Genomic DNA, 23,766 nt, shown 5'->3' with positions numbered 1-23,766 from the left:
CCGATGAGTAAAGGTATGCAAGTCGGTGTTGCAGTATGCAGGAAAGACCTGAAATTGCTACTGCAAGTCTTCATTATAGCAGCTTATGCATAGGGCCTTTAGTCTGGATTTTACGAGGGGCCTTTGGTTTGAATAAGGATTGTACTGTAAAAGGATTCTTCAGTGTGGAAACTTTTCTGTGAAAATTTTAATCCTGTCACTACAAGGAGTCATAGCAGCATTGGTCTAAAGTGATTTTGTTGTCAGTCTTTCTTCTATTTTTTCAACCTTCTTTATATTGCACCTCACTCAAGCCCTTTGAGGCTTTGGTAGGCCTGATTATTATTGTATTCAAACTGACATGTGACATGAATAACTATCTATCTACCTGCAGTTAAAGCTGTACGTTGGCTAAGAATTTCTTGTTAATTTATCACAATGATTAGTTTACTGTGTGGAAATGTGACATGCATTTCTACTGTACACTTGATTTTAGGATGAAAAAAAGAAAAACAGTGCTGCAAGAATTGCACAAAAAAAAAAAACAGGGTATTTTGTATGTACCTCCAACATTTTAAATTCTTCTTATGCTGAATTTCAAGTTACTTAAGAATGCAACTCTAGGACTGTTAATCAAATATGTGCACCCTGTGGTGTGTTGCAGATATCGCGAAAATACTTTCCCTCCAACTTGCTTCAAGCTTGCTGGCAAGTGCCTACAACAGTCTAGTCATACAAAATTTTTCCTGCAGGCTTTACCACGTATTTGGGCCGGTCCGTATCATCTTGTGTGAAGCCTCTTGTGCATGGTAGAACTTGTCTAATAGGTGGCTAGAAGGTTGGAGCAGGATGATACCTTGTTAAACATAGTTGATGGTACACGTGTTATGTTGGGATTGTACACAGAGTCATTCCAGGCATCTCCTGCTTAAAGCCTATGTGGCTCTCAGTGTAGCGATAGGCAGTGCATACCCCTTGGAGACATTTACAAGGCCAGTATCATACCTTATACTTACTTGCGGTCACTGCAGGGGATTGACTGCAGTTCAAAGACATGGCCTGCTTGGCTACACTTTACAGTGATATGCAGAGAAGAGCCTGAAACTGGGTCTGATCCATCCTTTCTGGCTGTTATGTGCAATTTTTGTTTGTTGTCCATTTTTACACTGTCATCGTCATACAATCTCCTCACCCTCTCAATATATGGTGAAAAAAATAAAGATTTGTTCACAACCGCCACTCAACTCTAGCAATGTGCAGTTAGAAGCTGAGCATGTAAGCCACTGCGCTATCATGCAACTTTTGTGCTTGGCAACTGGTGCATGATTTGTAGCTTGTGTGGTGCAGACAAATGCCAGTCAGTAATGCACTATTTGTTCATGTGTTTCAGAAGCAACAGCTGGCATACTAGTACGCTCACACACCACGACTAGCGAGTGATGCAGCAGTCGTACGCAGCACAGCTTCCAGCGCTGCACGAATTCTCAGCGTCTCCTCAGACAAAGGTTGGCTTTCTGCTGTCTTAGAGGTCAGTCAGTTAAGTGCCATTGTCATGCCACCATCGTTATCATGTTGTCATTCCGCCATCAGAATTATGGCTGTCGTCTTGCCACCATCATCGTCACTGTTGCAGAGAGTTGAGTGTGTTCACCCAGGTCTTCACGAGCTTCGTACGAAGTTGGGGGCATTGGTGGAGTAACTGCTGTTGCAATAGCAGTTGAACTGGAGGTTGCTTAAGTACGCTATTTTCTTTTAGCTTAATGAGCTAAACTTCAAGCCCACATCTTTAGCTTTCTGTTGCAATAATTGAACGATAGCCAATACAGAATTGTATGATGGTCAGATTTGATTACAGACTTTCGGTCTCGTTTGTTTGATACAGTTATTGGGACCATAGCGCTTAGGTGACGCGAACAAGGAAGAAAGACATAGACGGGCGCCCGTGTCCTTGTCGCTCTTCCTTGTCCGCATCGCCTAAGCCCTGTGGTCCCAATAAAGCATTTGTTTATATTTTTTTTTCAAATTTTGTGCAAGAAATCGGCAAGCGCCTATTACATGAGTAAAAATTGTTACCTGCCAAGTTCAGGGGTGTAGCTTATTATAGTACTTGAGCAGCGTCGAAAAATGTCTAAATTCAAAGAAATCCGGCAGAAACCGTCTCGGGACGACTGTCGATGTTAATGCAATGGAGCAATGTAGCACCACACTGCATTGCCACCACCTAAACGTGTCACGTACGAGGAATGTATGCCCAGCTGGGCTTCTCCCTCGCACTTACCACCGACCACGGTGCGCCATCTAGTGGTAGTGCCGCCACGAAGTTGGCGCGTGGCTGCCTGTGTGAATGGATTCCGTTCCGCACCGGAGAAATTGAAAGGATGCTTTTTGTCCTTGAACAGGCAACACAAGTCCAGTGGCACTGACCGTGAACTACCCAGTGACACAAGTCGTCGGGAAAATGGTTAGAGACACAGATAGATTGACCCCTTAAAGTGCGTGAAATTCCCCCCAAAATGCTAACAGCACTAAAAAAAAAGCATTCTTGTTGAAAGTTGGGCATGTGGCTATTACGGGAGTCCATGACTAAACAGTGCCAAGGACAACACGGAAATAGGAACCAGTATTCCATGTATACACTGTTAAAGGTCATTGTTTATCCTCTGTCACCGACTACAAGTACCTCGGAGTAATGATTACGTCAGACGTTAAATGGAACAGCCACGTACTGTACACTAAAGAAGAGGCAATGAAGAAACTAGGCTACTTGAGTAGAATGTTATCTACGAGTGACATCAAATTATTAGCTTACAAAATATTTATAAGACAGCTACTAAAATGTCCTACTCCTTTTTGACACCCGTACTCTATATTATCGAAAGTCCAAGAAAAGACATTTAGATTGGTTTTAATTTTCTATCGCCATCACACATCAGCAAGTATTCTTCTACAGGCCGCAAACCTCGAAACACTAGAATGAAGGCGCAATCGAAATAAAATGAAAATGTCGTACTTAATTCATCGCGACCAAATGAAGATAGACAAAAGTTTATAGTACATGGAGCACTACAACAGGTGCACAATGTCTTATTCTCATTCTACGAGACTTAATGAATAGTAAATCACTTGTCCCTGTCATCATCATCCCTCCTTTGCTCCCTCTGCCCTGCGCAGAGTTCAGTGCACACTGTTCCAGGTCAACTGTTCTGCCATTTCTATAATTGAAAATTCTCTTTTAGTACATAATTAACCTAATCACAAGTCCTCTTGTCACACGCAAAGCTGATAGTAAGCAGACAAAAGTTGTTTAAATAATTAATTAAATTCTTGTGTTTTATGTGCCAAAACCGCAATCTCATTAAGAGGCACGCCGCAGTGGGTGACTGCGGGTGCGTAAGTACACAAGCGGTTTAGCATTTCGCCTGCAAAACTGCCACGGCTGCGATCGAAACTGTGACCTTGAGGTCAACAGCGCAATGCCAACACTTTTGTTGGTGTTACGCTGCTGAGCTATAGAAACGTCCTGAACACTTCGGGAGTTTCTTCACAACGCATCATTGCAGCAACAGTATGGAGGCATTTTAGCGTAATGGCACAAATTCTCGTCAATGACGAATAGTGCAAAACAAGCAGCAGGGAACTCCTTTGTAAGGCTTTATTTAAAAAAAAACAGACAGACAAAAAAAGGAGTCTAAAACAACAGCAGTTCATTCGTCTTACACACTTTTTGTGCTTGGCCTTTAATTAGGAGACACCGAGGTGTGCGTCAGATCAATCACACCGTAGCCCACACCACGCAATTCACACAATCAGGCATGACATATACTTTTTTGTGCTTCCACATGAATTAAGGTCTCTTACAACATTTGTTATATATTTATATGTATATATATATATAAGGAACAAGCCACAAAACACACAGACACATGGATATAAAACCCTTTTGCCACTGCAGCTCACTCTACGTTTTGTCGATCGCTAATCTCAATAGTACAACGATAAAAGTCGCAGTGGCACAACGCCACGGCTTTGTCCAACTGGAAGCCGCAAACTCACATTTCATCATATGTATATACACATTTCATATGTATATATTTATATATATATAATATGTATAATCTAATATGAAACGATCCGAGTCTCAAAGGAGAGAGAGAGGTGCCCTCAGCATCGCATATCGCGCGTAGAGCTGCTGTCACCTGGTTCTCAACCGTGTGTACAGGAATGCAATAAATAATCGACGACCTATCAAAAAAACGACGCTCGGAGAAAGCCGCATCACATTGGCGCGTTCCTAAGAAACCCCGGGAAGACTGGGAAAGAGGAAATGCTTTAGACGATCGCGACGACCAACTGACTGACTGAAAGACCACAAAGCTGCCAAACAACAGACACCTCCTCTGCGAACTGCAAGCGGGCCAGTGGCCTTGTTAGACGGAGAGGCAAGAACCTATCGAGTATCGACGATGCGAATGCTCTCTGACGGACTAGCGGTGTGCGCAGACGTGAGCGGGGGACAAAGGGTTGCGAGACTTCAACCCCTAGCTTTGCTTTACAAAGAGGCCTGTGCGTTCAACTGAAATGCAGAGTGTCCACGTCTGCTACAAAGTGTGCAATGGAGAAGGACTGAAGGTTGTGCGGTCACTGGAGAGGCTGAAGCTGCACGTCCAATGCTGTATCCTCGCAAAAAGCATTATATCAGCACTGCAGTTCATTTCTGTAGTGGCTGCGGCCTCTGATAACAAGCAGCAAGCTCTTTCTTTCTTTTAACAGACATGACAATGGCTGCTAGTACTCTTTGATGCAGCAGGTGCAATGCTTGATCTGGGACTCTGCAACTGCAACTTCTGCACCAAGTTCCCATCTGCTAGCTGTAGAGGCCTACACTCCGTAGAACACTCGGCTTCTCTGGCAAAATTGTGCAACAAAAAAAGTCCTTGCTCAGAAGCAGATGAGAGTTTGAGGTTCCCGGTGCGCTAAGTTAGCCCCGACCTTTGGACTGTGTCGACAGTGCAGGTGAGAAAAAAAAGGCCACCTGCCATGTCAAGAGGGGCACCTAAGTCTCAAAGTTTGTGCACTAACGTCTGGTAACGCAATGAGGTGTGCTTAGATATAAACCACTGCGGTGCGTCGGCCTTTCGTTACTTAATGTCCAATGCAGACTTTGACAGGCACGATGTGCATTTCATAACACCATCACAAAGCTAGTACCCGAGCAGTGCATCAATGAAAATTTGTGCAAGCTTCTGAAGGTTTGGGTGGAACTAAAGGCAAACATTATGTCACGCTAGAGTGACATAGCTTATGGTTCACTTGTTCTTTGCCAAGTGATCACTTAGTCATTCAAAAAATCAAAATTGAAGAACAGTGCGCGTTTTGAGCAAAGCACACAACATAAAATGAGACTAAATTGTGTCATACACATCCTATTGTGTACTGGCAATCTTAGAGGTCACCCTCTGCATCAATTTCCGCAGTGGGTCACACACATAGGGGGCGCCGCTTTCCGAATACCAAATGCTGCCAATAAAGGGAGCTCTTTCTTCGGCATGATTATATATAATTGGCCAAATGCATTTTCCTTTGCATTCGCATGCAATGTAATTATCTCTTTAACACCAGCATTTAACTACTGTATACCCACTTACGTACCCTTCAGCAATTGCAAATGAGACGTACTTGCACAATGGCGGAGCAAACACTATGTTTACGTCACTATCTCACTTATGAAAAAGCTTTGTTCTCAATAAAAGTGACACTCTGAACATTTTGAAACCCTATTCTATCACTTCAGCTCGACTTAACCCTTTCAGACGCCACTTTATCCTGTTGATTGAAAATTACTTTCACCACATTTCTTGCATCTTCAGAATCATATAAAGTGTAGAGCAGCAGAATTGATTAAGAATTTTCAATTCTTTAGTGAGTTTTGTCAACTTTACAGAATGTGGACTCCACACGAAAACTCACTAGAGGAGCATCAAATATGACATCAACTATTTCGTGTTTTGAAAAGCTTGAAAAGCACTTATTCAGCCACTTGCAAATTATGTCTGCTGCATGACATTGTGAGAAAGAATGAAAGAAGTGAACCCGCTACATACAACAACATACTCACACCAAGCAAGAACACCCAGCCGTCGACCTTCCCACTTATTTTGCCGAAACATTTTGCACAAGTTATTCAAAATTGCCGCACCATTCCAATCATAAGTGTTTAAAGATGTATGCAACACATTTTAAATATCATTACTTTCATCAGTGATTTGGTGTACACAATTGTGTACGTAGCGTGTGGAAGGGTTAATGTTTGCCTTTAATACCCCTGTTAAGTTTTGTGCCAAAGCCTGAAAGAAGAAAATGAAAGCATAGGAATGAAGTACAAGCCAGCAAACAATTCTATACAATGAACTGTGCAAATCTTATACACGAGAAAAGTGCCGCAGCTATTTTCCTTACTACATCAGCAAACAAATGCACATGAAGGTGCATTACACCACCCTGCAGGGCAACGTGCACAGAGGTATGCACCACTGAATCACTGTTGTGCTCAGAACATGTAGAAGTATGTAGAGAAGTCAGCAAACAGTAAACACTTGTCATAACAAAAGTATGTTGAAACAAAACCATGATGAACAATGGCAAACTTCCACTGACGACATTGAATAGCTGTTTCATCTGTCTGCGAGCATGGCATGACAAAGTCATAGTCCCAAGAAGCTACCACCACATGGCGGATCCACCTTCACAGGGCTCTTAGCCTTTCCAGGTTGACACAAAGAAATGCAAAAGGTCGCTGCACTGAACAGCGCCATGTCAACTTTCCCGCTCTGAACTTCATACTAACCGAAGTCCTGTGCCAATCATAACTTCGAGTGCCAATCCAGTCTACAAAGCAAGCAATGTAGTCGGAACCACGGAAAACTTTGATGAATAAAGCGATTTCGTTATGACAAGGGTTTACTGTAGTTGGCTATGGATGCCATAGGCTTAGATCTTGATGGCCTGGACTACACTACTATTCAACTTGCATGATGGTTGAAGTGTGCATGATCTGCAGAGTACCTGTATCCGGTACTGGTGTTAGACTTTAAGACAACCTTCACAGTAGGTGATATGCTGTATCGTGCTGCCATGACAAAACAATACCTAAGGTCATAAAGCACGGGAGGGAAACCGAGAGCGAATATGTTGTTCATGCAACCAGAAATGCGTAACCGACATGCTGATGGCTGGCTGATTGGGGAGCTGCGTAGACCTTACTCAGGAGTTGGCAAAGGGTGTCGTTGCTAGCGCTTAGCTATGGTGCTTAACGTTACAGGCTAAAGGTGTACAGAAAGGCGACATGCTAAATGAGAAAAGGCTTGCTTCCACAACACCACAATGCCAAAAGATCTACACAAATGTAGTAGCAATAGCTACCTTGTAATTAAGTGTGACCAAGTGCCGATATCCTCAATTTTCACGTTATAACGCCACGCAGCTCTTTAACTGGGGTGAGCATTAGGCTCGAGTCCCTTGTCTCGGGCTCTTGCATCGCCTCCACTACACACCCGAGGCATGAGTACAGTTTCAGCTTCATGATTCCCGATAGCTGGCGAACTCAACGGCAAGTACAGTACATTTGGCCATTGCATTTGCTTTAGGCACTCGGCACATTTGTAGCTGGCAGTGAACCAGAACAACTAAAGGTGGCGCTGTGCAAACGATGCTCAGGCAATCCAATCTGAGAGAGGCATTCGCAAACTGCACTGATACGCCAAGAACCGATAGTATCCAACACAAATGTGGCAGCATGCTTCGGCAGCAAGATTCTTGACCACTGCTGCACATTGCAATAGGTGGCACAAGAAATGTGCGCAGCTGCAGCAAAATGAGTAAAATGAGCGAACATGACGAATGACGATGATTCCATAAATAAGTGGCAGCACACAAAAGGGGTTGCAAAATGCGGCACTGTCAGGCGGAAGGCTTAATGGAGAAATTGGATGTGGCAAGAGCTGCTGCCCCGAAGCAAGATGCTTGCTAACAGCGGCAGTGGAACATGTTGCATGTGTGCCAATTCACTCTTTCTTAAAAGTAAACAGCTATTATGAGCCCTTCACAGTACATTTTAGAATTTTTGAACAATGCAACTTGAGACAAAGAGAGAGATGTACTCAACGCTGTCACAGTGCCCATAAATCTTGGATGTTCTATAATTGCAACACTCATAGGTTGAACGTTGCTTGACAGTTGACTCTGTGTCAACAAAATTTCTTGTGTGTCAGCTATGACGTCCACATTCGGCAAAAATGTGCTGTTTTGACTTAATCTATGCTAACATACTTAAGAAAATGAAACAGACGATATGCAAAAATCTGTACGCAGGCTTTCCCACACAGCTACCTTGCCCTAACCAATATGGCCGTATTCCCGCCAGTAGCGTGGTCAAAGCTGAGGCATGCGTTTATAGAGCTTGGACAGTGCGGGGAATTGATGCCGGAAGGAATGATGTCACCATTCCACATGTTGACACTTCAATTACGATATTAGCCAGAGGTCTGCCATCTTGGTTACGTCAAAGAAGGTGCGTGGCAAAGCACACTTGCAGGTTTTGCATATCGTCTATTGTAGCATTTTATGCAAGTCGTGTTCTTTTGATTAACTTCTCCAATATATTGTGCACATAATTTGGTAGGCAGCAGACGACAATGTGCACACGTAAGCTATCGTTGTAACTGCTTCATACTTAGGGTGAAACTGCACATATTTTCCTGGCGCCAGTTCCACAGGAAAGCAAGCAGAATGGTGCCTGTCCTAGAACTCATAAATGCAGCATCGTAGAACCACCGCACCATGACCATGATCAACAAGTTTTCAGTAACCTTTATGTGATCGATAGAGTTAGTCAATCTGAGCTATAGGGAGTGCCAAGGTGTCCAGGCTCAAGCTTTTGCTACGTGCTTTCCTGAAAAAGACTTGGAACACGTTGCAGGTGTTAGCTGACAGCAACTTTCTACAAAAGATAGCATAACGCCCTTCAGTTGCTCTTGCAAGTCAGCATTAGCAGACGACTAAAGACACATACTTAAACATGCCCTGCGCTTTCAACTGCAAAGGTGCAATTACTGCAATGTCTTCGAATTCCATGACTACATGGGGCGATTCAGGAGGCAATCAAAGAGCTCGGGCTTTTGCGTCCTCAACCAAAGAAATACCATCGTACCTGCAACACTCTACTGTGGAGAGAAAAAATAAATTGAGGCTGGCAAATCAGTAAAAAAACGAAGTTGAGCTGTGAACAGAGAATGCAGGTAGTCTGACTCTGGAGCTGCTAAGAGTGTTTAGTTGTTTGGCTCTTGAGTGGCTCGGCAACTCTCTATGTCAACTTTGGCCACGGGCGGGACGACAATGGGCAAGATCAGCACACCATCCTTAGATATCAATCTCCTGTTGCTCGCCGACAGGACAGGCTGCAGGTCCAACTCCCCCGCATGTCATAAAATCGAGCTAGAAAAAGGCATTTTTTTTTTTTGGCGCACTGAGCTACCTTCCATGCACAGCGATCATAGTGCAGGAGCGTGCACGACAACAACGGGACACACGAAGCGAGAAACGTGGAATGGGTAGCGCTTGAATCCAGCCCCCAGCGACCGCGTCCTCGGAGTAACTGAAACAGATCTCGAAGGCTAAGCCTTCCTGAACTTCATGCGTCAGAAGTAATCTCAGAGCTGGAAACACGTCGTGGTCACTGTGTTGGGCACCACCTATTGGTAAGCAACGGAAGCACTATCAACCGCGCGCCCTCTCCCTGCTACCTGATGCCATCTTAGACTTTGCAACAAGACAGACCAATGCACACGGTATTCAGGGCACATGGGAGCCTTTTCCAAGCTCGAGATAGCACTGGCAAGTGCAGCTGAGCCAAGCGCAAGAATGCCCCGAAATGCCATCCTCCTAATTATCTTATTTTTTTTCTTTTGTGAAAGCTTAGCCTCACACACAACTCTACTACTTTGGACTGTAAAAGGTTAGTGAAGCGGGCAATACGTAAGTTACCCATGTTTTAAGCAGTGCTCAGACGGGTGAGGTCGTCTTAAGGAGAACCAAAGACGAGCGCTCGTGCGTGATGCTTACAATATGGGAAAACTTCCAATGTCCCTGATTCACCAGCCTTCTACAGTCTGTAGCTTTGTTTTTTTTTTCTTTCTTTTTTTTTTTCTTTTGGACTCTTTCACGCGTGTTAATGTCTACCACTTTGGGGTTGATAACAGACAATACCAAGGGGGGGGGGGGGAAGAAATACCACGCGTGACAGGCACAAACTTTGGGGTCGCTTTTGCCTAGGATGCACTTGAGGCTCGCCTCTTTTCGACTTCCATCTTTCACCCGTCAACACAAACATCTGCTAAAGACAGCAGCGGCATGACTCCGGACACGTCACGGTGCATGGGTTCAGCCGCACTCCATTCCTCCACTCACAGCAGCCTACGAGCAATGTGCCAGCGAGTCACAGATGGGTGCAGAGTCCAACCCAAACCTCCTCCTCGATGAAGGGATGATGAATGCGCATGTGCCCCCCCTCCCCCAACAGACCAGCCGCAGTGCAATGACTTCCAGTCACGGCCAATGGTCATTGTCCCCAGAGGGAGATGACGAGGGTGATGACGATGAGAGGCGGGTTGCGTGAGGTGCTTAAAGTGATGAGGTCGATGCATTCTTCTTCCGAGCACTGCCGCATGCAGCTTGTCAGTCAACGTCCCACACACACACACACACACACACACACAGGCACATGCTCAGATGTGTGCGCATGTAGGCGAGAACGGTAGCGGCAGAAGAAACAGACGTGCGCACGATGTCTGTCAGACGTCCAGATGCTTGGAAGGCGGGTTGCTGATGAACGGCTCGCTCCACATTCGCCTCAAGTCACCCTGTGAGAAAATCCAAGGTTTGGAACTTCAACTCAAATCATTGTCTAGCAAGCACTTCTCACGCTTTAAGGAGTGCCGACACATATTTTTGAGCTTATAGACACATGTGTTTCTTGCACGTATTAGGACGATACTAGAATGGTAAGTCATTGCCAGTAGTGTGGCTGCAGCCTGGACTTTAGGTACACAAGGATTATTCCCAGGCACTGCAATCAGTTCACTAGAGAAATCCTCGAAGCAAGTGAGATCAGTCTTCACTGGGGCTGTCCACTGGAAAGTTAGAGTATCTGGGCGTCTGCAGGAGTGACATGACATGATTACGTGTCAGTTTCAATCAATTTCATTTTCCTGTGCTTTTTATCTATTTCTATCTGTTTTTATAAGTCGAACCTCGATATAAAAAAGTTAATCTTGCAACAAAAAACTTGGTTAAATCACGAATTTTATTAATTCCAGGTTTTAAAATTTCAGCAGTAAAAACAACTTCACAAATTCCCAGAGCATTCTGGGTAGGACAGTATGTTGTTAGTAAGCACTTATAAACAAATCACAATAAGGTCGAGCCATAATAGCGCGGTTATGAGCACCAGCACGAGTGGTGCAGATAGCGCCGAAAGCAATGCATCGATGCAACATTGGCTCACGGCATCCGAGATTTGTGTGCATTGCATCATGTGGCACCGTAAATCGTGGACGCCATGGCTAACTGTGCTTAGTGCCTGCAGCTGCCGCCCACAAATTACAAACAAAGGTGTAAAAATATACGGATATTCGTCCGGAGCATTGATGGTGATATATCAGAGAGAGAACTACACGGAGTAAGGTTGAAGGTTCGTAGTTTTATCTGTGTCACGTGTGCTCAGGCAAACATTAACATATCTCACCTGATGACCATGAATTCACTGTCACAATGCAAGCGAATGCTTTGCACCGTGTCTTAGAAACTTGAGATTATGCGACCGCCAACACTAGACGCGCCGAAACTCAATGGATTAAATTAAATTATGGGTTTTTAAGTGCCAAAACCACCACCTGATTATAAGGCACGCCGTAGTGGGGGGCTCCGTAATAATTTAGACCACCTGGGGTTCTTTAACGTGCACCTAAATCTAAGTACATGGGTGTTTTCTGCATTTCGCCGCGCAGAAACGTAATGCGCACCAAGGCACGAACCGTCTCAGCTTGCACTTTGCATAGGCCGCAGAGATTACCTCCAAGATACGGTGCGTGGCCCGCGCACGGTCGTGCGCGCAATAGGGGAGAGGGCAGATGGGCCCGCTTTCGTGCATACGTAATGCATGCATGCGTGCATGTACGTGCGGATGCGTAAGGGCATCTGGACAGCACACTCGGTATGCATCCCTCTTGAGCTCACCTTGAGGTAGGCCATGGTCAACAGTGGGAGTAACGTGAAAGGAACCAGGTAGAGCAGCGCAGGCTGGGCCGCCTTGAACACCTCCGAGGACACCGTGGCCGTCAGCAGGCCTGCCAGTTTAAAGGATTCACTTGAAAGCGCAGAAAAACACCAACAGGCCCAGAAGGGACGAAACACAGCAGTGAACATCAAACAGGTTTTATTCGGAAAAAAGCATGCAATATATGCACAAGAGACAATTATCGCCACCAGCACAGTAAAACAGTCGTAGCAAAGTCGAGAAAGCAAATGGTCAGTCAGCATCGAGAAGGGGGGCCATACCTCAACTGGTAACACGACACTTGAACCCCAGGGCTTCCTAGCCTTTACTGAGGTCTCTTTAACTGCTATCAAGACAGTCAGCCAGGCGCATTAAAGGTGTAATGATACAAAGATTTTGCATTATGCTCTTTTTGCTTCTCATATTTTGCCAAAATGTAGCAGGATATAGCAGTTCGGCGCAATTGGCGCAGCGGTAGCATCACCGAGAGGTAGACCCACCAAGGAAGTAGCCAATGAGGGAGCAGTGGAAGTAGGAGATCTTGTTGAGGTGGTTGGGCGGCGGCACGCCCGTCTCGGCAGAGCTCAGCTGGGCCTTCTTGTAGGCGTCATAGCGCAGAACAAAGCACAGAAGCAGGCCTGGCATCACCTGCAAAGAGACACGAGTGCGGCAGCAGCAGCGTTATGCCACCTCAAACTGGCCAGGGCGACCACACTAGATTGGGCTTAGAGAGGCAGGTCAATGCGCTGCTAATTACCAGGCAAATCTCTCTCTCCCTCTTCTCTGACAGAAGAACACCACGAGCTGCACTTTCTGACAGAGCTCAGCAGGCAAGCATGTATCGTAGCGAACCATGAGGTGTCGGGCACAACGAACCTTAAAATGCAGTCTACGCACGTGGAATGCTGAGCACAAATGCTGCACTACAAAATGCAAATTGCTATTCTACAACTTATGAATATTTGAGCAGGTTGCAGGTCGTGACAGCTATGTAGTGTACAAAAGGCTAATCGTGATTGCAAAGTTTGTGAACATTTGTCCACAACTTGGTGTCCTCTCAAGCATGTATGGAGCTTCGAAAGTGTGTGCCAAAGGACTTATTGGTGTAGCAGCCAGCGTAGCAGCCATCGTAGCAATTTTTGCCCCACTGGTGCAAAAATTGCTGTGCCTGGCAGTAGGTACAGTGGCTACTAAACTTCAAACAAGATTGTGACATACAATGACTGCAAGACGTGTTAACACAAAAAAAGTGCATGCGCCTAACACGAGTTCAGGGAATTTTATATGTGATTAACATTTGCAATGAATTTCATGCTGAAGCGATTTCAATGTCGAGTTGTATGCAATATGCCAAATGAGTTAACATACAACTTTTGAGGCACAGACCAAATGTATTTGTTGAGCAGTTTACAGGTTTTCCTAAATGAAACACAATCTGCAACATCCTCGCCAACACTAGCCACTTATTGCGATACTAGCACAATTTCAATCAATCGATATATCCAATGACCAAGAGCACCCAATCAATTACAATAATGAATATTGTAGAATAGGACAGGAAAACAAATAGAACAACTTAGGTGAACTGTGTCAGACAGCGTGTAAAATTCAGTTGCTACCTTCATGAATGCCCTTTCATAATGCCCTTGAAACTGCTTGCATCGCAAGGCTGTGGTAAACACTACCAAATGGTGCTAAAAATTAAGAAGGGACGAAGTTAAGCTATATTGGTAGAAGACGTTTCTAGAACACCAAACAGGTCATAGTTACCATCGTGGAAGCCTGGTGTGGTAGAAAGGACGCAAGAATGAAAGGCAGGTGGCAACGTCACCTCAATATACCCCCACCATATCTCTGTTAACACGGAACGATTTTGCCAGGTGCTAGCAGCCACGTTAATGATTCGCTCCGAGGGAGCACCATGCTGCATTAAAAAATAAACTGAAATAACAAGCTCTGTTGGACTTTTCACAAACAGAACAGGCCTAAATACAATCAAATCTCGATATAACCAATACGGATATAATGAATTATCTGATATCTTATATATATTATCTTATATATATTATCTGATACTACTAAACCTAAAATGTGCCTTGGCAATATCAGCGTGCAATGAATATGTGCTTATAACATATGTCAGATGACATATGTTAAAGACATTTTCACGTTGACTGCTACTTCGTCACAACGAAGTTCGACTGTACTCGAAAATATAACGAAAAGTGTTGCCATAATGATGTTGCTGATGCCACAATTGGGGCATAAAATTAAAAAACGGCACGTATGGCCTTCAGTTTCTCCACTAATATAACCTATGTTTTTTCAACCGAAGTGAAAGCGAAAGTTTTGGAGGAGTGGTTTATTAGAAGAGCAGCATTTCTTTTAGTGTTACTTCGAGCTGGAACAAATACAAAGGTAAAAAAAAAAAAGAAAGAGAGAGGGTACTCACGATATCACCTAAACCCAGCATGGAGAAGTGGCCACTGCTATGCACACTGCAGCCAGAAGAGAAAGAGAGATGACCGGGGTGAGAGAATGTGGTATGTGTGGGAGGATAATTTAAAGGGAAACTGAACAGGTTTCCAAAAAAATCGAGTTATAAGCACCATTTGACACTTTTTGAACACCCTGAACACGAAAATCGACAAGAAATTTGACATGGCGCAGCCAAAAACGCGTTATTAGCAAAAAAACTCCGAGCTGCGACTGGGCGGCGCGCGGTGAATCCGGCTCGCATCGATGATTGGTGGAGCGCACCGTGACGTCAATCCATGGGTCCACGAGAGCCCGCCGCAACGTGACAGCTTCTCACCAGGTTCTGCGACTACCTTCCAGACGATTTCGCATAGTTCAGTTGCTGTTATGGATAATTTTGATCACTTAGGGATGATTGGCGTAACACCATAAGCGTTTGAACCAGTGGTCCGACAACGAGAAACACCTATGCCGAGCGCCAGCGCGGAAGTTGGAATGGCCGGAGCCCGCCGGATCCGAGGACCTAATTGCAACATTTACCCGCGTTGACAGTATCGCCTGGTACGTATTCGTAAGTTTTTCTGAAGCTGTACCATGTTATATAGCCTTAGCAGTCAGAGTGCGATTGTATTATTTCATACCGGGCGTCCTTACAACAGAATACGGAAAGAGAGACTCGTTTTGTACACAGTGCATTCTACTGTTGCTGGTTTGCAAGTAATAAAGTGTGACTGCCCAAGTGCCCTGAAGGTACAAATCGCATGGAAATTATTGTATTTGCAATATAATTTAATTCAGTGTAGATATTAGGTCCAATGATGCATTCTGCTGTGCTGTGGCCGCAACAAACAATGCGTGCAATCATTGCGTTATTCGATCTTGCAGCGAATGCGGAGACGCACTGTCAGCACTGCGCATTTTGCAGTTAACAAGTTACTAAGATAACAATACAAGGTGCAGACGTGCCAGAAAAATATGCTCAAGAGGGATGCTCAAGAGTAGCGGCGGCGTAATTCTTAATTACGCCGCCGCTACTTGTATGATGGAAAAACAAAACTTCGTACCGGAGATTTCAAGTGTCTGCGCTTCAGAAAAACGTCACTTTTTAGAAATCTAAAACCTGTTCAGTTTCCCTTTAAACACATGCCACAAGACAAAGGCCATAACCCTTCGTACAAGGTACAGTATCAAGTATAGTTAAGCATCAACTACAGTGCAGTCCACTTATAACAATATCAAGAAATACGAAAAACCCCATCGTTATAATTGATCATCGCTATATCTGGACTGCCATAAAAAAAAAAAAAGCTGCCGAATATACCTTTGTAGTCCCGAAACCAAGTTTGCCACTTGCGATAAGATATTAAGATATAGCCGTTGTGGAAAGTAGGCTGTGAAGAATAAAACGTTTATTTCTAATTCTAAATAGCGCCTCAATCGTTCAGTGAGCTGAAATAGAAATCTGCACTTGCTTTCGCAGAAGTTCCGGATTTACAATGCCGTGTGCATTCCGTCCAGCTGCTGCGCGAACACTGGCGGCTATAATGTAGCGTGCATTAAATCAATGAGCAACTCGATCGACGACATTGCACTTTGGTTGAACATCGGGGTCGGTGTCAAAGACGGGCCATTGCCAATATCGTCATCACTGCTGCCGCTGTCGTCGCTTCCGTCGCACAACGCCGCCGTCTGTCGCGACAACGATCGCCCCGTCGGAGATCTCTTCGCAGAACGAGGCAGCGCTATCTGCACGCAAAAACTCCTCCATTGAAGCACCACCTATTTCATTGTCGGTAGCGACGTGCTCCCAGAGTTCGGTAATGTCAGTGGCTTCCACCGTGTTGGTTTCGCCCAGGGGGGTTTCGTCCTGGCACACAAAGCCCGCCTTTTCCGTTGATCGCCATGGCCACTGCTTCTAGCCTTCATGATCGTGGCGCTCCCGGTTTTCATAATCGTCGATATCACCGACTGCGCGAGCTCGTAGTTCTTCGATTCTCGCAAAATTTACAGTTTCGTCTCGAGAGACGCAGCTTTGCGCTTTGTCGGCGCACCTCCCGCTGCGCTTCCGCAGCGCATTTTCGTGCTTGCTGAGAGAGACAGCTTATGGTTTTTTTTCCTCCCGCTCACTCCTCTTCTATGGACGCTCGCACAACTGCCGGCAACACGTAAGCGACGCGAAGCAGCTGGCGCCATCTTGTGCACACTGCGCCAACTTGCGATGCTCTCCGTGGCTTTCGCAATCGGTGCGCGAGCGGGATGTGCCGCGTGGTAATGGCGGCAGATACGAACTCGCGTAGGCAAACTTTTCGCCCCGTATCGGTTAACGACAACTCAGGAACGCAAATTTCACGATTATTCTGCATGAAAAATGCCGCCCAGAAGCAAAATTTCGATCGTTATATCTGGTTTTTTATCTCATAGCCCTAATGCATAAGTTGATACTGTTAAGTCGACTCATCGTTGTAACCGATATATTGTTATAAGTGGACTGTACTGTATAGTCCCCTAGTTGAAAAATCGGCGCCAAGCAGACCAGTGCTTATCTATTCTTAGGTAGGACTCCCACAACTGTAATAGAAGCAGAAACCAAACAATAAAAGGTAAATAGGATGAATAAAAGGATGGTAAGCCTCCGTGTGACTATAGTGCTGCACAGTATAGCCCACTCCTGTGGTGGAACATTTATTACTAGGGGTGTGCAAATATTCGAGTCGAATCGAATAGTGGTCGTTCGAATAATTCAATTCGCAAATTGAGTATCTACTATTCAAACATTCAATATATTCGGTGTATAGACTCGCACAGTGCCACAACAAGTCGCATGCGCCGCGTAGCCCCTTGTGCTTGATGCCGTCTAAGCGAGCGTTTCACTTTGCTTTCGGCGCAAAAGGGATGTCATGAACACGATACGGTAGCGGACTTTGTCACTGTGAGCGTTCCCAGACGTTGGCCCGATGCAGGGATCACACACACAGCGGCCGAATGCCGCAATTCGCAATTCGCAGGGGTAGCGAGCGTGACGAACTCGAAGCGACGCACCAGGTTTCAGATTCTTTGAGAGGTGGCAAATCACGCCGAATGTGCGGACAAGCGCCAGCTACACGTGGAGTGCTCATTGAGCCACATAATGCGCGTCCTTTGATCCGTCGTGCTGATTGGCCTTATGATAACCGACCTTCTATGCAATAAATAAATGATAGCTGCAAAACACAGGTCCACTATTAAACCGAGAACCTCGTTGGTATTCAGTACAACCGAATGTCACTAATTCATTAGTTTCAGAGGGAAAAAAGCACTTGATTCTATTCAAGAGAAATTTTACTGATAAAAAAACAACATTTTCTAGACTTTCACATACTAGAACTGAGCTGTAGTCAGTGCCGGCATATTAATCTGGCGTTTCCATTAACAAGAGAAGACCGTACTGGATATCTTGATTTCTATGTACCTATGTTACTGGTACCTTGTTACATTGTTGTTATGCGATGCTAGGAGACTCCCGAGCCTGTTCAGCACCGTATTCACCAAAATTTATAACATTAAATTCTGTGAAAATTTTTCTGATGTTTGATTCGATAATAAACTTTTTTTTTGTCTTGATTCAATTCGATATTCGATTCAAAATATACTATTCGGTATTTGCACATCCCTACTTATTACCTATAATTTAAACAATTACCCAATAGGACAAATTAGAGTCGCGAAAATCAACAAGGTGCAGAAAGTTTCATGAAGCTGCAAGCTGCTTTGTAGCTCATGTGTTAGATGTGTGTGTCTGCACACATGTGTGTTTAATGTTAGGTGTATGTGTCTGCATGTGTGCGTGCATGTGTGCATGTGTTTTTGGCAGGCCTTCATGTCATATATCGGCCATAACTGATGACGGAATACCAAGTGGGTGCTCCCTTTAACATTAAATGGTTGACCATACTGTACATTACATTTCCAAAATAACCATCACAGAACATCCCATCTCAAATATTCGGCCATCACAAATTTACACACTGCTGATGACCCATAATCAACATTATCATAGAAAGCAACACCCATTTTTTTGTCAAGGAATTAATTAAAACCACAATTGTAAAAACTTCACGCTACTTCTTCAGATTTGCTTTCAATGCAATGACAATCCACAAACACTGCAGTGCCATCGAGCAATCACCAAACATCTTGTGGCCAAGGCTGTACAGTACAGTAAAGACTTGCATACAATGTGCACTTGAACAGTGACTTTTAGTTTCCTGGATGCAAGTAATGGTAGAAGCAGCACAACAGAGGAGAAGGGGCCTCAATGTTGACTGAGAGGTTCATGTCACAACATCGTGGAAATGGTTGCATTTTAGGCTCACGTTCACCTTGTTTACCATAATGTGTAGCACAGGCAACTGATCTATGTTGCCTCTATCAGAAATGCTTTCATGATAGGCAAGAAACCCTCTGTGCTGGATGGACCATCGCTGACGAGTACAGACAAAGCAACTTCAACAACAGTTTCAACAATGTCAAGGAAACTTGTACAATACCCAATGCAAAGATGCCCTGAAGGGATTCATAGTTTTGTATGTGAGAGAAAAAACAATCACAAGACGGGATTAACACAAGCACTTGTGTTTTTGCCTTCTGTCACTTGTCCTTGTTTTTTGTTCATGCTAAACACAGCTGCAGCCCACTCACTTGCGCCTCACCGTGCCTCAACTAGTGACAGATGAATGTCCTTACAAGGTCAAAAGTCAAGACTCTCTGATGACATTTAGAACAGTCATGAAAAGTGCGAGACAGCATGCAACCATTCTCGTACTACACGAGATGTAATAAATCACCTTGGAAAAACCAGCTTTCCAGGGAGCGACAGCTTAGGGGCCTCCCTAACCATGCTGCCCAGGTGGAGCTTCTTGGCAACCAGGCCCACCTAGAGAAGAAAAACAGGGCAGTTAGTAGGCGAGCATCACCAGAATACAAGCGCTGTGTGCAATGCAGTATTCCTTAGAAGCCAAAACTCCCGTTTCAGTTGGAGAGGAGCACATTTTGTGGCGGAAACGAGGAGAGCAACCCAAAGCCAATTTCTCATCTAGGCTTAGCACAATGCGACATTCGTGAAAGATTATATGATTGTTTCCAGGCCATTTTTCCCTTCATGCTTTTGCCACGCAGGTCATGCAAAACTTAGCATGGATAGAGGTATAGTGCTCAGTATGTATATTTAATTAAAACAATTTGGTCATCTAAGATATACTTGGATGCAACATGGTGCAATTTGGGATGTTTTTGTGCAAGACTCATTTTTATTTGGGCTTGCCTTGAGCAGGTTATCTGCCCATTTCCTCAAGTTAGTCTGGTCAATAGGCGCCCGAGTGTTACGATGCAGCGAGAGTTGCTGGCGCCCTGCTTACAGCTAGTGAAAATATAATGCACTTCCAAGAGGACACGTCAAGGAGTCTCGCACAGTCGGACAATCAATGTTTTCAGAGACTATGTAAATCAAGATAACACCTTTGCTGTTTAACTGGTTGCAATGTCATTATGTACAGCATGATGGCAAGATGGCGCTCAAGACTACATAAAAGATGGAGATAGAGCACTACTAACAGCTGAGGCTATATTCTCGACTAATCACTTTTATGGTTGAACTTTTGTGTGACCAGGCGTGAGGTGCGGCACCTCGTTAGTGGTGGGAATACCGCTCAATGCCTTAGCCAATAGGTATCAGCCTAAAGTGACATCTAACGAACTTGTTCATTCAGAATAGTACAGCCCCTGCTTGATATTTATTGCACATGAGGAATACATGTGTACACCATCATGCAAGAGGAAGGGAACAGACACAGCAAAGAGCAAAACCGAGCAAGAGCATCCATTATAGATCTGCTGTTAATAAAGAAACTGGATTTCATTTCTTCACATGATGTCACTACTGTTCTCTGTGACATCAACTTCCAGCGTTTCAGAAAGCAATAGCTAAATAATTTGCTTGGAATGCTTTTTAGCAAAGGATGTAACACTTGCACATTGATTGTGTACTACCCGCAAGGTCTGGAAATGCGATTAATATCCCTTTAACCAAGAACAAAAAATGCTGAGAAAAATGTTTGCGATGTTCGAGACAATGCCACATTCACGTAAGCACATGCATGCGCACATGCATACACAGAGATGGAGAGATTCCCACCGTCACTGCGCAGAAACCTGCTCGAATCAGATACACAACCCGTCAAAACGCATGACAAGAAATACCAAACACGCAAACACTCACAGGATTGTCTGCCGGCCGTGTGGCCACTTTGACCATGACATTGGCATTGAAGATATAAGAGGAGAAAAACACCTGCACAGAGAACAAAACAAAGAGGCAAGTGCTGCTTGAGGGAGCATGCGGGTTGAGCGCAATTCGTGGCACCCGAAAACATGCAATAACTCTACCCTGTCACACCAACACATATTATTATCAGTATTAACTCTAAGCAGAGGCCATGCCTACTTTGAACTTTTTCATTCATAGGAAAGCCTGACCTGCTTGCCTCCATAATGAAAATACAAAGTGTGAGCAGTGACTTTTGAGAAAGCTAAAAAAAAAAGAAAGATAAAGGACAGATTGCTAAAGGGGGATTAATCCTTTTTTGAGGAGGGCAACACACTGGACAAAAATTATTTTTGTTTGCCAAGTTTCAGTATTGAGTCCGAAGTTTCTGGCTAGATGTCTTTGGCTGGCCCCAAAAGAATGATCAAAGAATGATCTGAAGAATAATCAAACTAATTGTTTTTTCTGAAAGTGAGCAACAATGGGTACAGAAACATATTCATGCGGAACCAGGGGCCCCTGGCTATGTTCTCCACCATTCAACTGCCACTGTAAAATTACTTTGTGCTGAAGGCATGAAAAAAGCAATTTATTTTCTTCTTAGAATACCAGGACATTTCTACTTCTTCTCTACCATATATCAAAATAGTATGTGAATGTAATATCTAACTGAAACCTTTTTGCGGGAACCGGTGCACCACAGGGCATATCGATGCGCCGATGAATGACGAGGCCAATACAGACATACAATGCCATCACGTTCCCTTGCGGGAATCGAAGGGCAGCTTTAACAGTCTGTGCAGAAAATCCCTTTATATGGCAAGAGGTTCACAACTTTACAGCTGAGGGTACGTAATACAGAACGCACAGGAATGGGGCAGTCACTCCCTAGCCCCCCCTTCTGCAATGTGCGGTCGTATATTACACTCACCCAGAAGACATCGTATATGAGGAGCCCCGTGAGGAGCAGGGTGGACACCTTGAGGCTGGGCAGTCGCACAAATGCTATAAACGCCACGCACAGACCCATTCCCATCGCTGCATCATCATGGAAATAGGTGGAGATGGGTGGAGAAGGAGGGGGGAGGGGCCGAGGGAAAACAAAGGGGTAGAGTTAGTTGCAGTGGTCAAAATGTGTGCGCTCAAACACCATTAAAACAGCACAACGATCAAGACTGGACCTATTGGTCGATGTTCATGCCTGATAATGTGAACGGAATAGACACAACAAAAAAGGTGAAGATGTTCTGTTTGCATTATTTGCCACAAGCAGTCAAACTTTGAAAGTCTCCATCTGGCCCTCACAGCTGTGGTCACGCATACTTATTCACGAAGAGAAAAAAAAAATGTTGAAGTGAGATAGGGACACAGGCGTCCTGCAGTGCATTTGCTCAAGACACGTCGTGCAACACAGACAATGCATGTTGAATAATTCTTGGCTCTCTCCCTCTGCTTAGCTCCCCTCCAGTTTGCTTCTTCCTAGATGTTTCTCGCACTCTGTTTCAGTAACCGCACCTGGTTTCAGTAACCTAGATATGGTGACCAATGACATGCACGAACATTGTTCATGATGTTCATGCAACAGTTTGTAATGCTTGTCGAACCAGACTGCTCCAACTCATGGTCACATTGCTTCGTATTTATAAAAATAAAAAGGAAAATGTTTCTATCATATAAACAAACAAAGCTAAAGCAGATGTACTCCCGTTTTGCCCAGATGTCTGGAAATCACTAAAAAGCAAAAATTAATGTGCAAACAAACAAAAAAAAAGAACAGAATGGCAGAACAGACAGTGACAGACGGTAGCATAAACACGCAAGCACTAGTAAGAGAACAAGCTAGTCCTAGTCTCATCAATAGAAATGACCAACATCGGTACTTAGGTCCACCTACTAGGTCCCCTAGTGCTCTTTTGCCTTTTGAAGTGGCCCACCATTTTATGTAAGTGGCATCAGAATTAGATGCAAAAGGCAGTTACAGGTCACTGGCATGCACTTTGTCACCTGCTACACAGCACCAGTTCGTATCCACACTTCCAAAATGGCTTGCCAATCAAATAGGCCAAAAGAGCCTAAGCGATGAAAACGACAAAATTTCAAAACTACTGCAGTTAACCAACAGCCAAAAGCTTTGAATGTGATAAGGTAGCTGCATCTTGAATGCTGATAATGCATGAAGCCCACACTCTTACAATGGTGCAATACAAGCTTCTATGGCAAAAACATTTTGTCTTCTGCAGATGCCACAGTTCATCGCATCTCCAGTTTCTGTGAAGCTATGTGTAAGTTTAGGCAAGTCGGTAATGCATGGTCCTTGTTCTCGTCACAATATCTATTCTTGTCACCGTTAGCTAGGAATAGTTTTGCGCTCCTGTATGACGCCATGATTTCCTAAACACTGCAGAAACAAGCAGTCATTGATCACAGTGAATGCACAAAAAGGTAATAACAATGTTGGAAACAAGAAATTTCCACAAATAAAGCAACATAAGAACAGAAAAAAAAAAAGAAATAGCAAAGCCACGCAAACCATCACCCAGGAATCTAAGGCAGGAATTGTGTATTTTCCGACTGTGCCGAGATCTGTCATTTTGGCAATGTAACATTATTCACTAAATTCACAGCCGCTTGCTTTAAGTTGCAACAGCTAGAAATGCTACATTTTGTGTACTCATGAAAAGGA

At 44.3% G+C, this 23,766-nt stretch overlaps 1 protein-coding gene across 1 annotated transcript in view; it reads right to left on the bottom strand.

The window, feature by feature from the left end:
* Positions 1 to 3,617: 3,617 nt before the first annotated feature.
* LOC119445625 (signal peptide peptidase-like 3) overlaps positions 3,618 to 23,766 on the bottom strand; it is an 85,134-nt gene continuing 64,985 nt past the window's right edge. The window contains exons 7-13 of the mRNA XM_037709887.2: positions 22,015 to 22,121; positions 21,039 to 21,110; positions 19,609 to 19,697; positions 14,760 to 14,805; positions 12,808 to 12,955; positions 12,268 to 12,377; positions 3,618 to 10,892 (exon numbers count right to left, since the gene is read on the bottom strand). Coding sequence (XP_037565815.1) covers positions 10,824 to 10,892; positions 12,268 to 12,377; positions 12,808 to 12,955; positions 14,760 to 14,805; positions 19,609 to 19,697; positions 21,039 to 21,110; positions 22,015 to 22,121 — 641 coding nt within the window. The 3' untranslated portion in view covers positions 3,618 to 10,823. The remainder of the gene's footprint in view (positions 10,893 to 12,267; positions 12,378 to 12,807; positions 12,956 to 14,759; positions 14,806 to 19,608; positions 19,698 to 21,038; positions 21,111 to 22,014; positions 22,122 to 23,766) is intronic.

Source organism: Dermacentor silvarum, chromosome 3 (assembly GCF_013339745.2).
Source record: "Dermacentor silvarum isolate Dsil-2018 chromosome 3, BIME_Dsil_1.4, whole genome shotgun sequence".
Taxonomy (NCBI): Eukaryota; Metazoa; Arthropoda; class Arachnida; order Ixodida; family Ixodidae; genus Dermacentor; species Dermacentor silvarum.
Note: the sequence above shows the minus strand (reverse complement) of the source record. Positions and strands in the feature narration are given on the sequence as shown.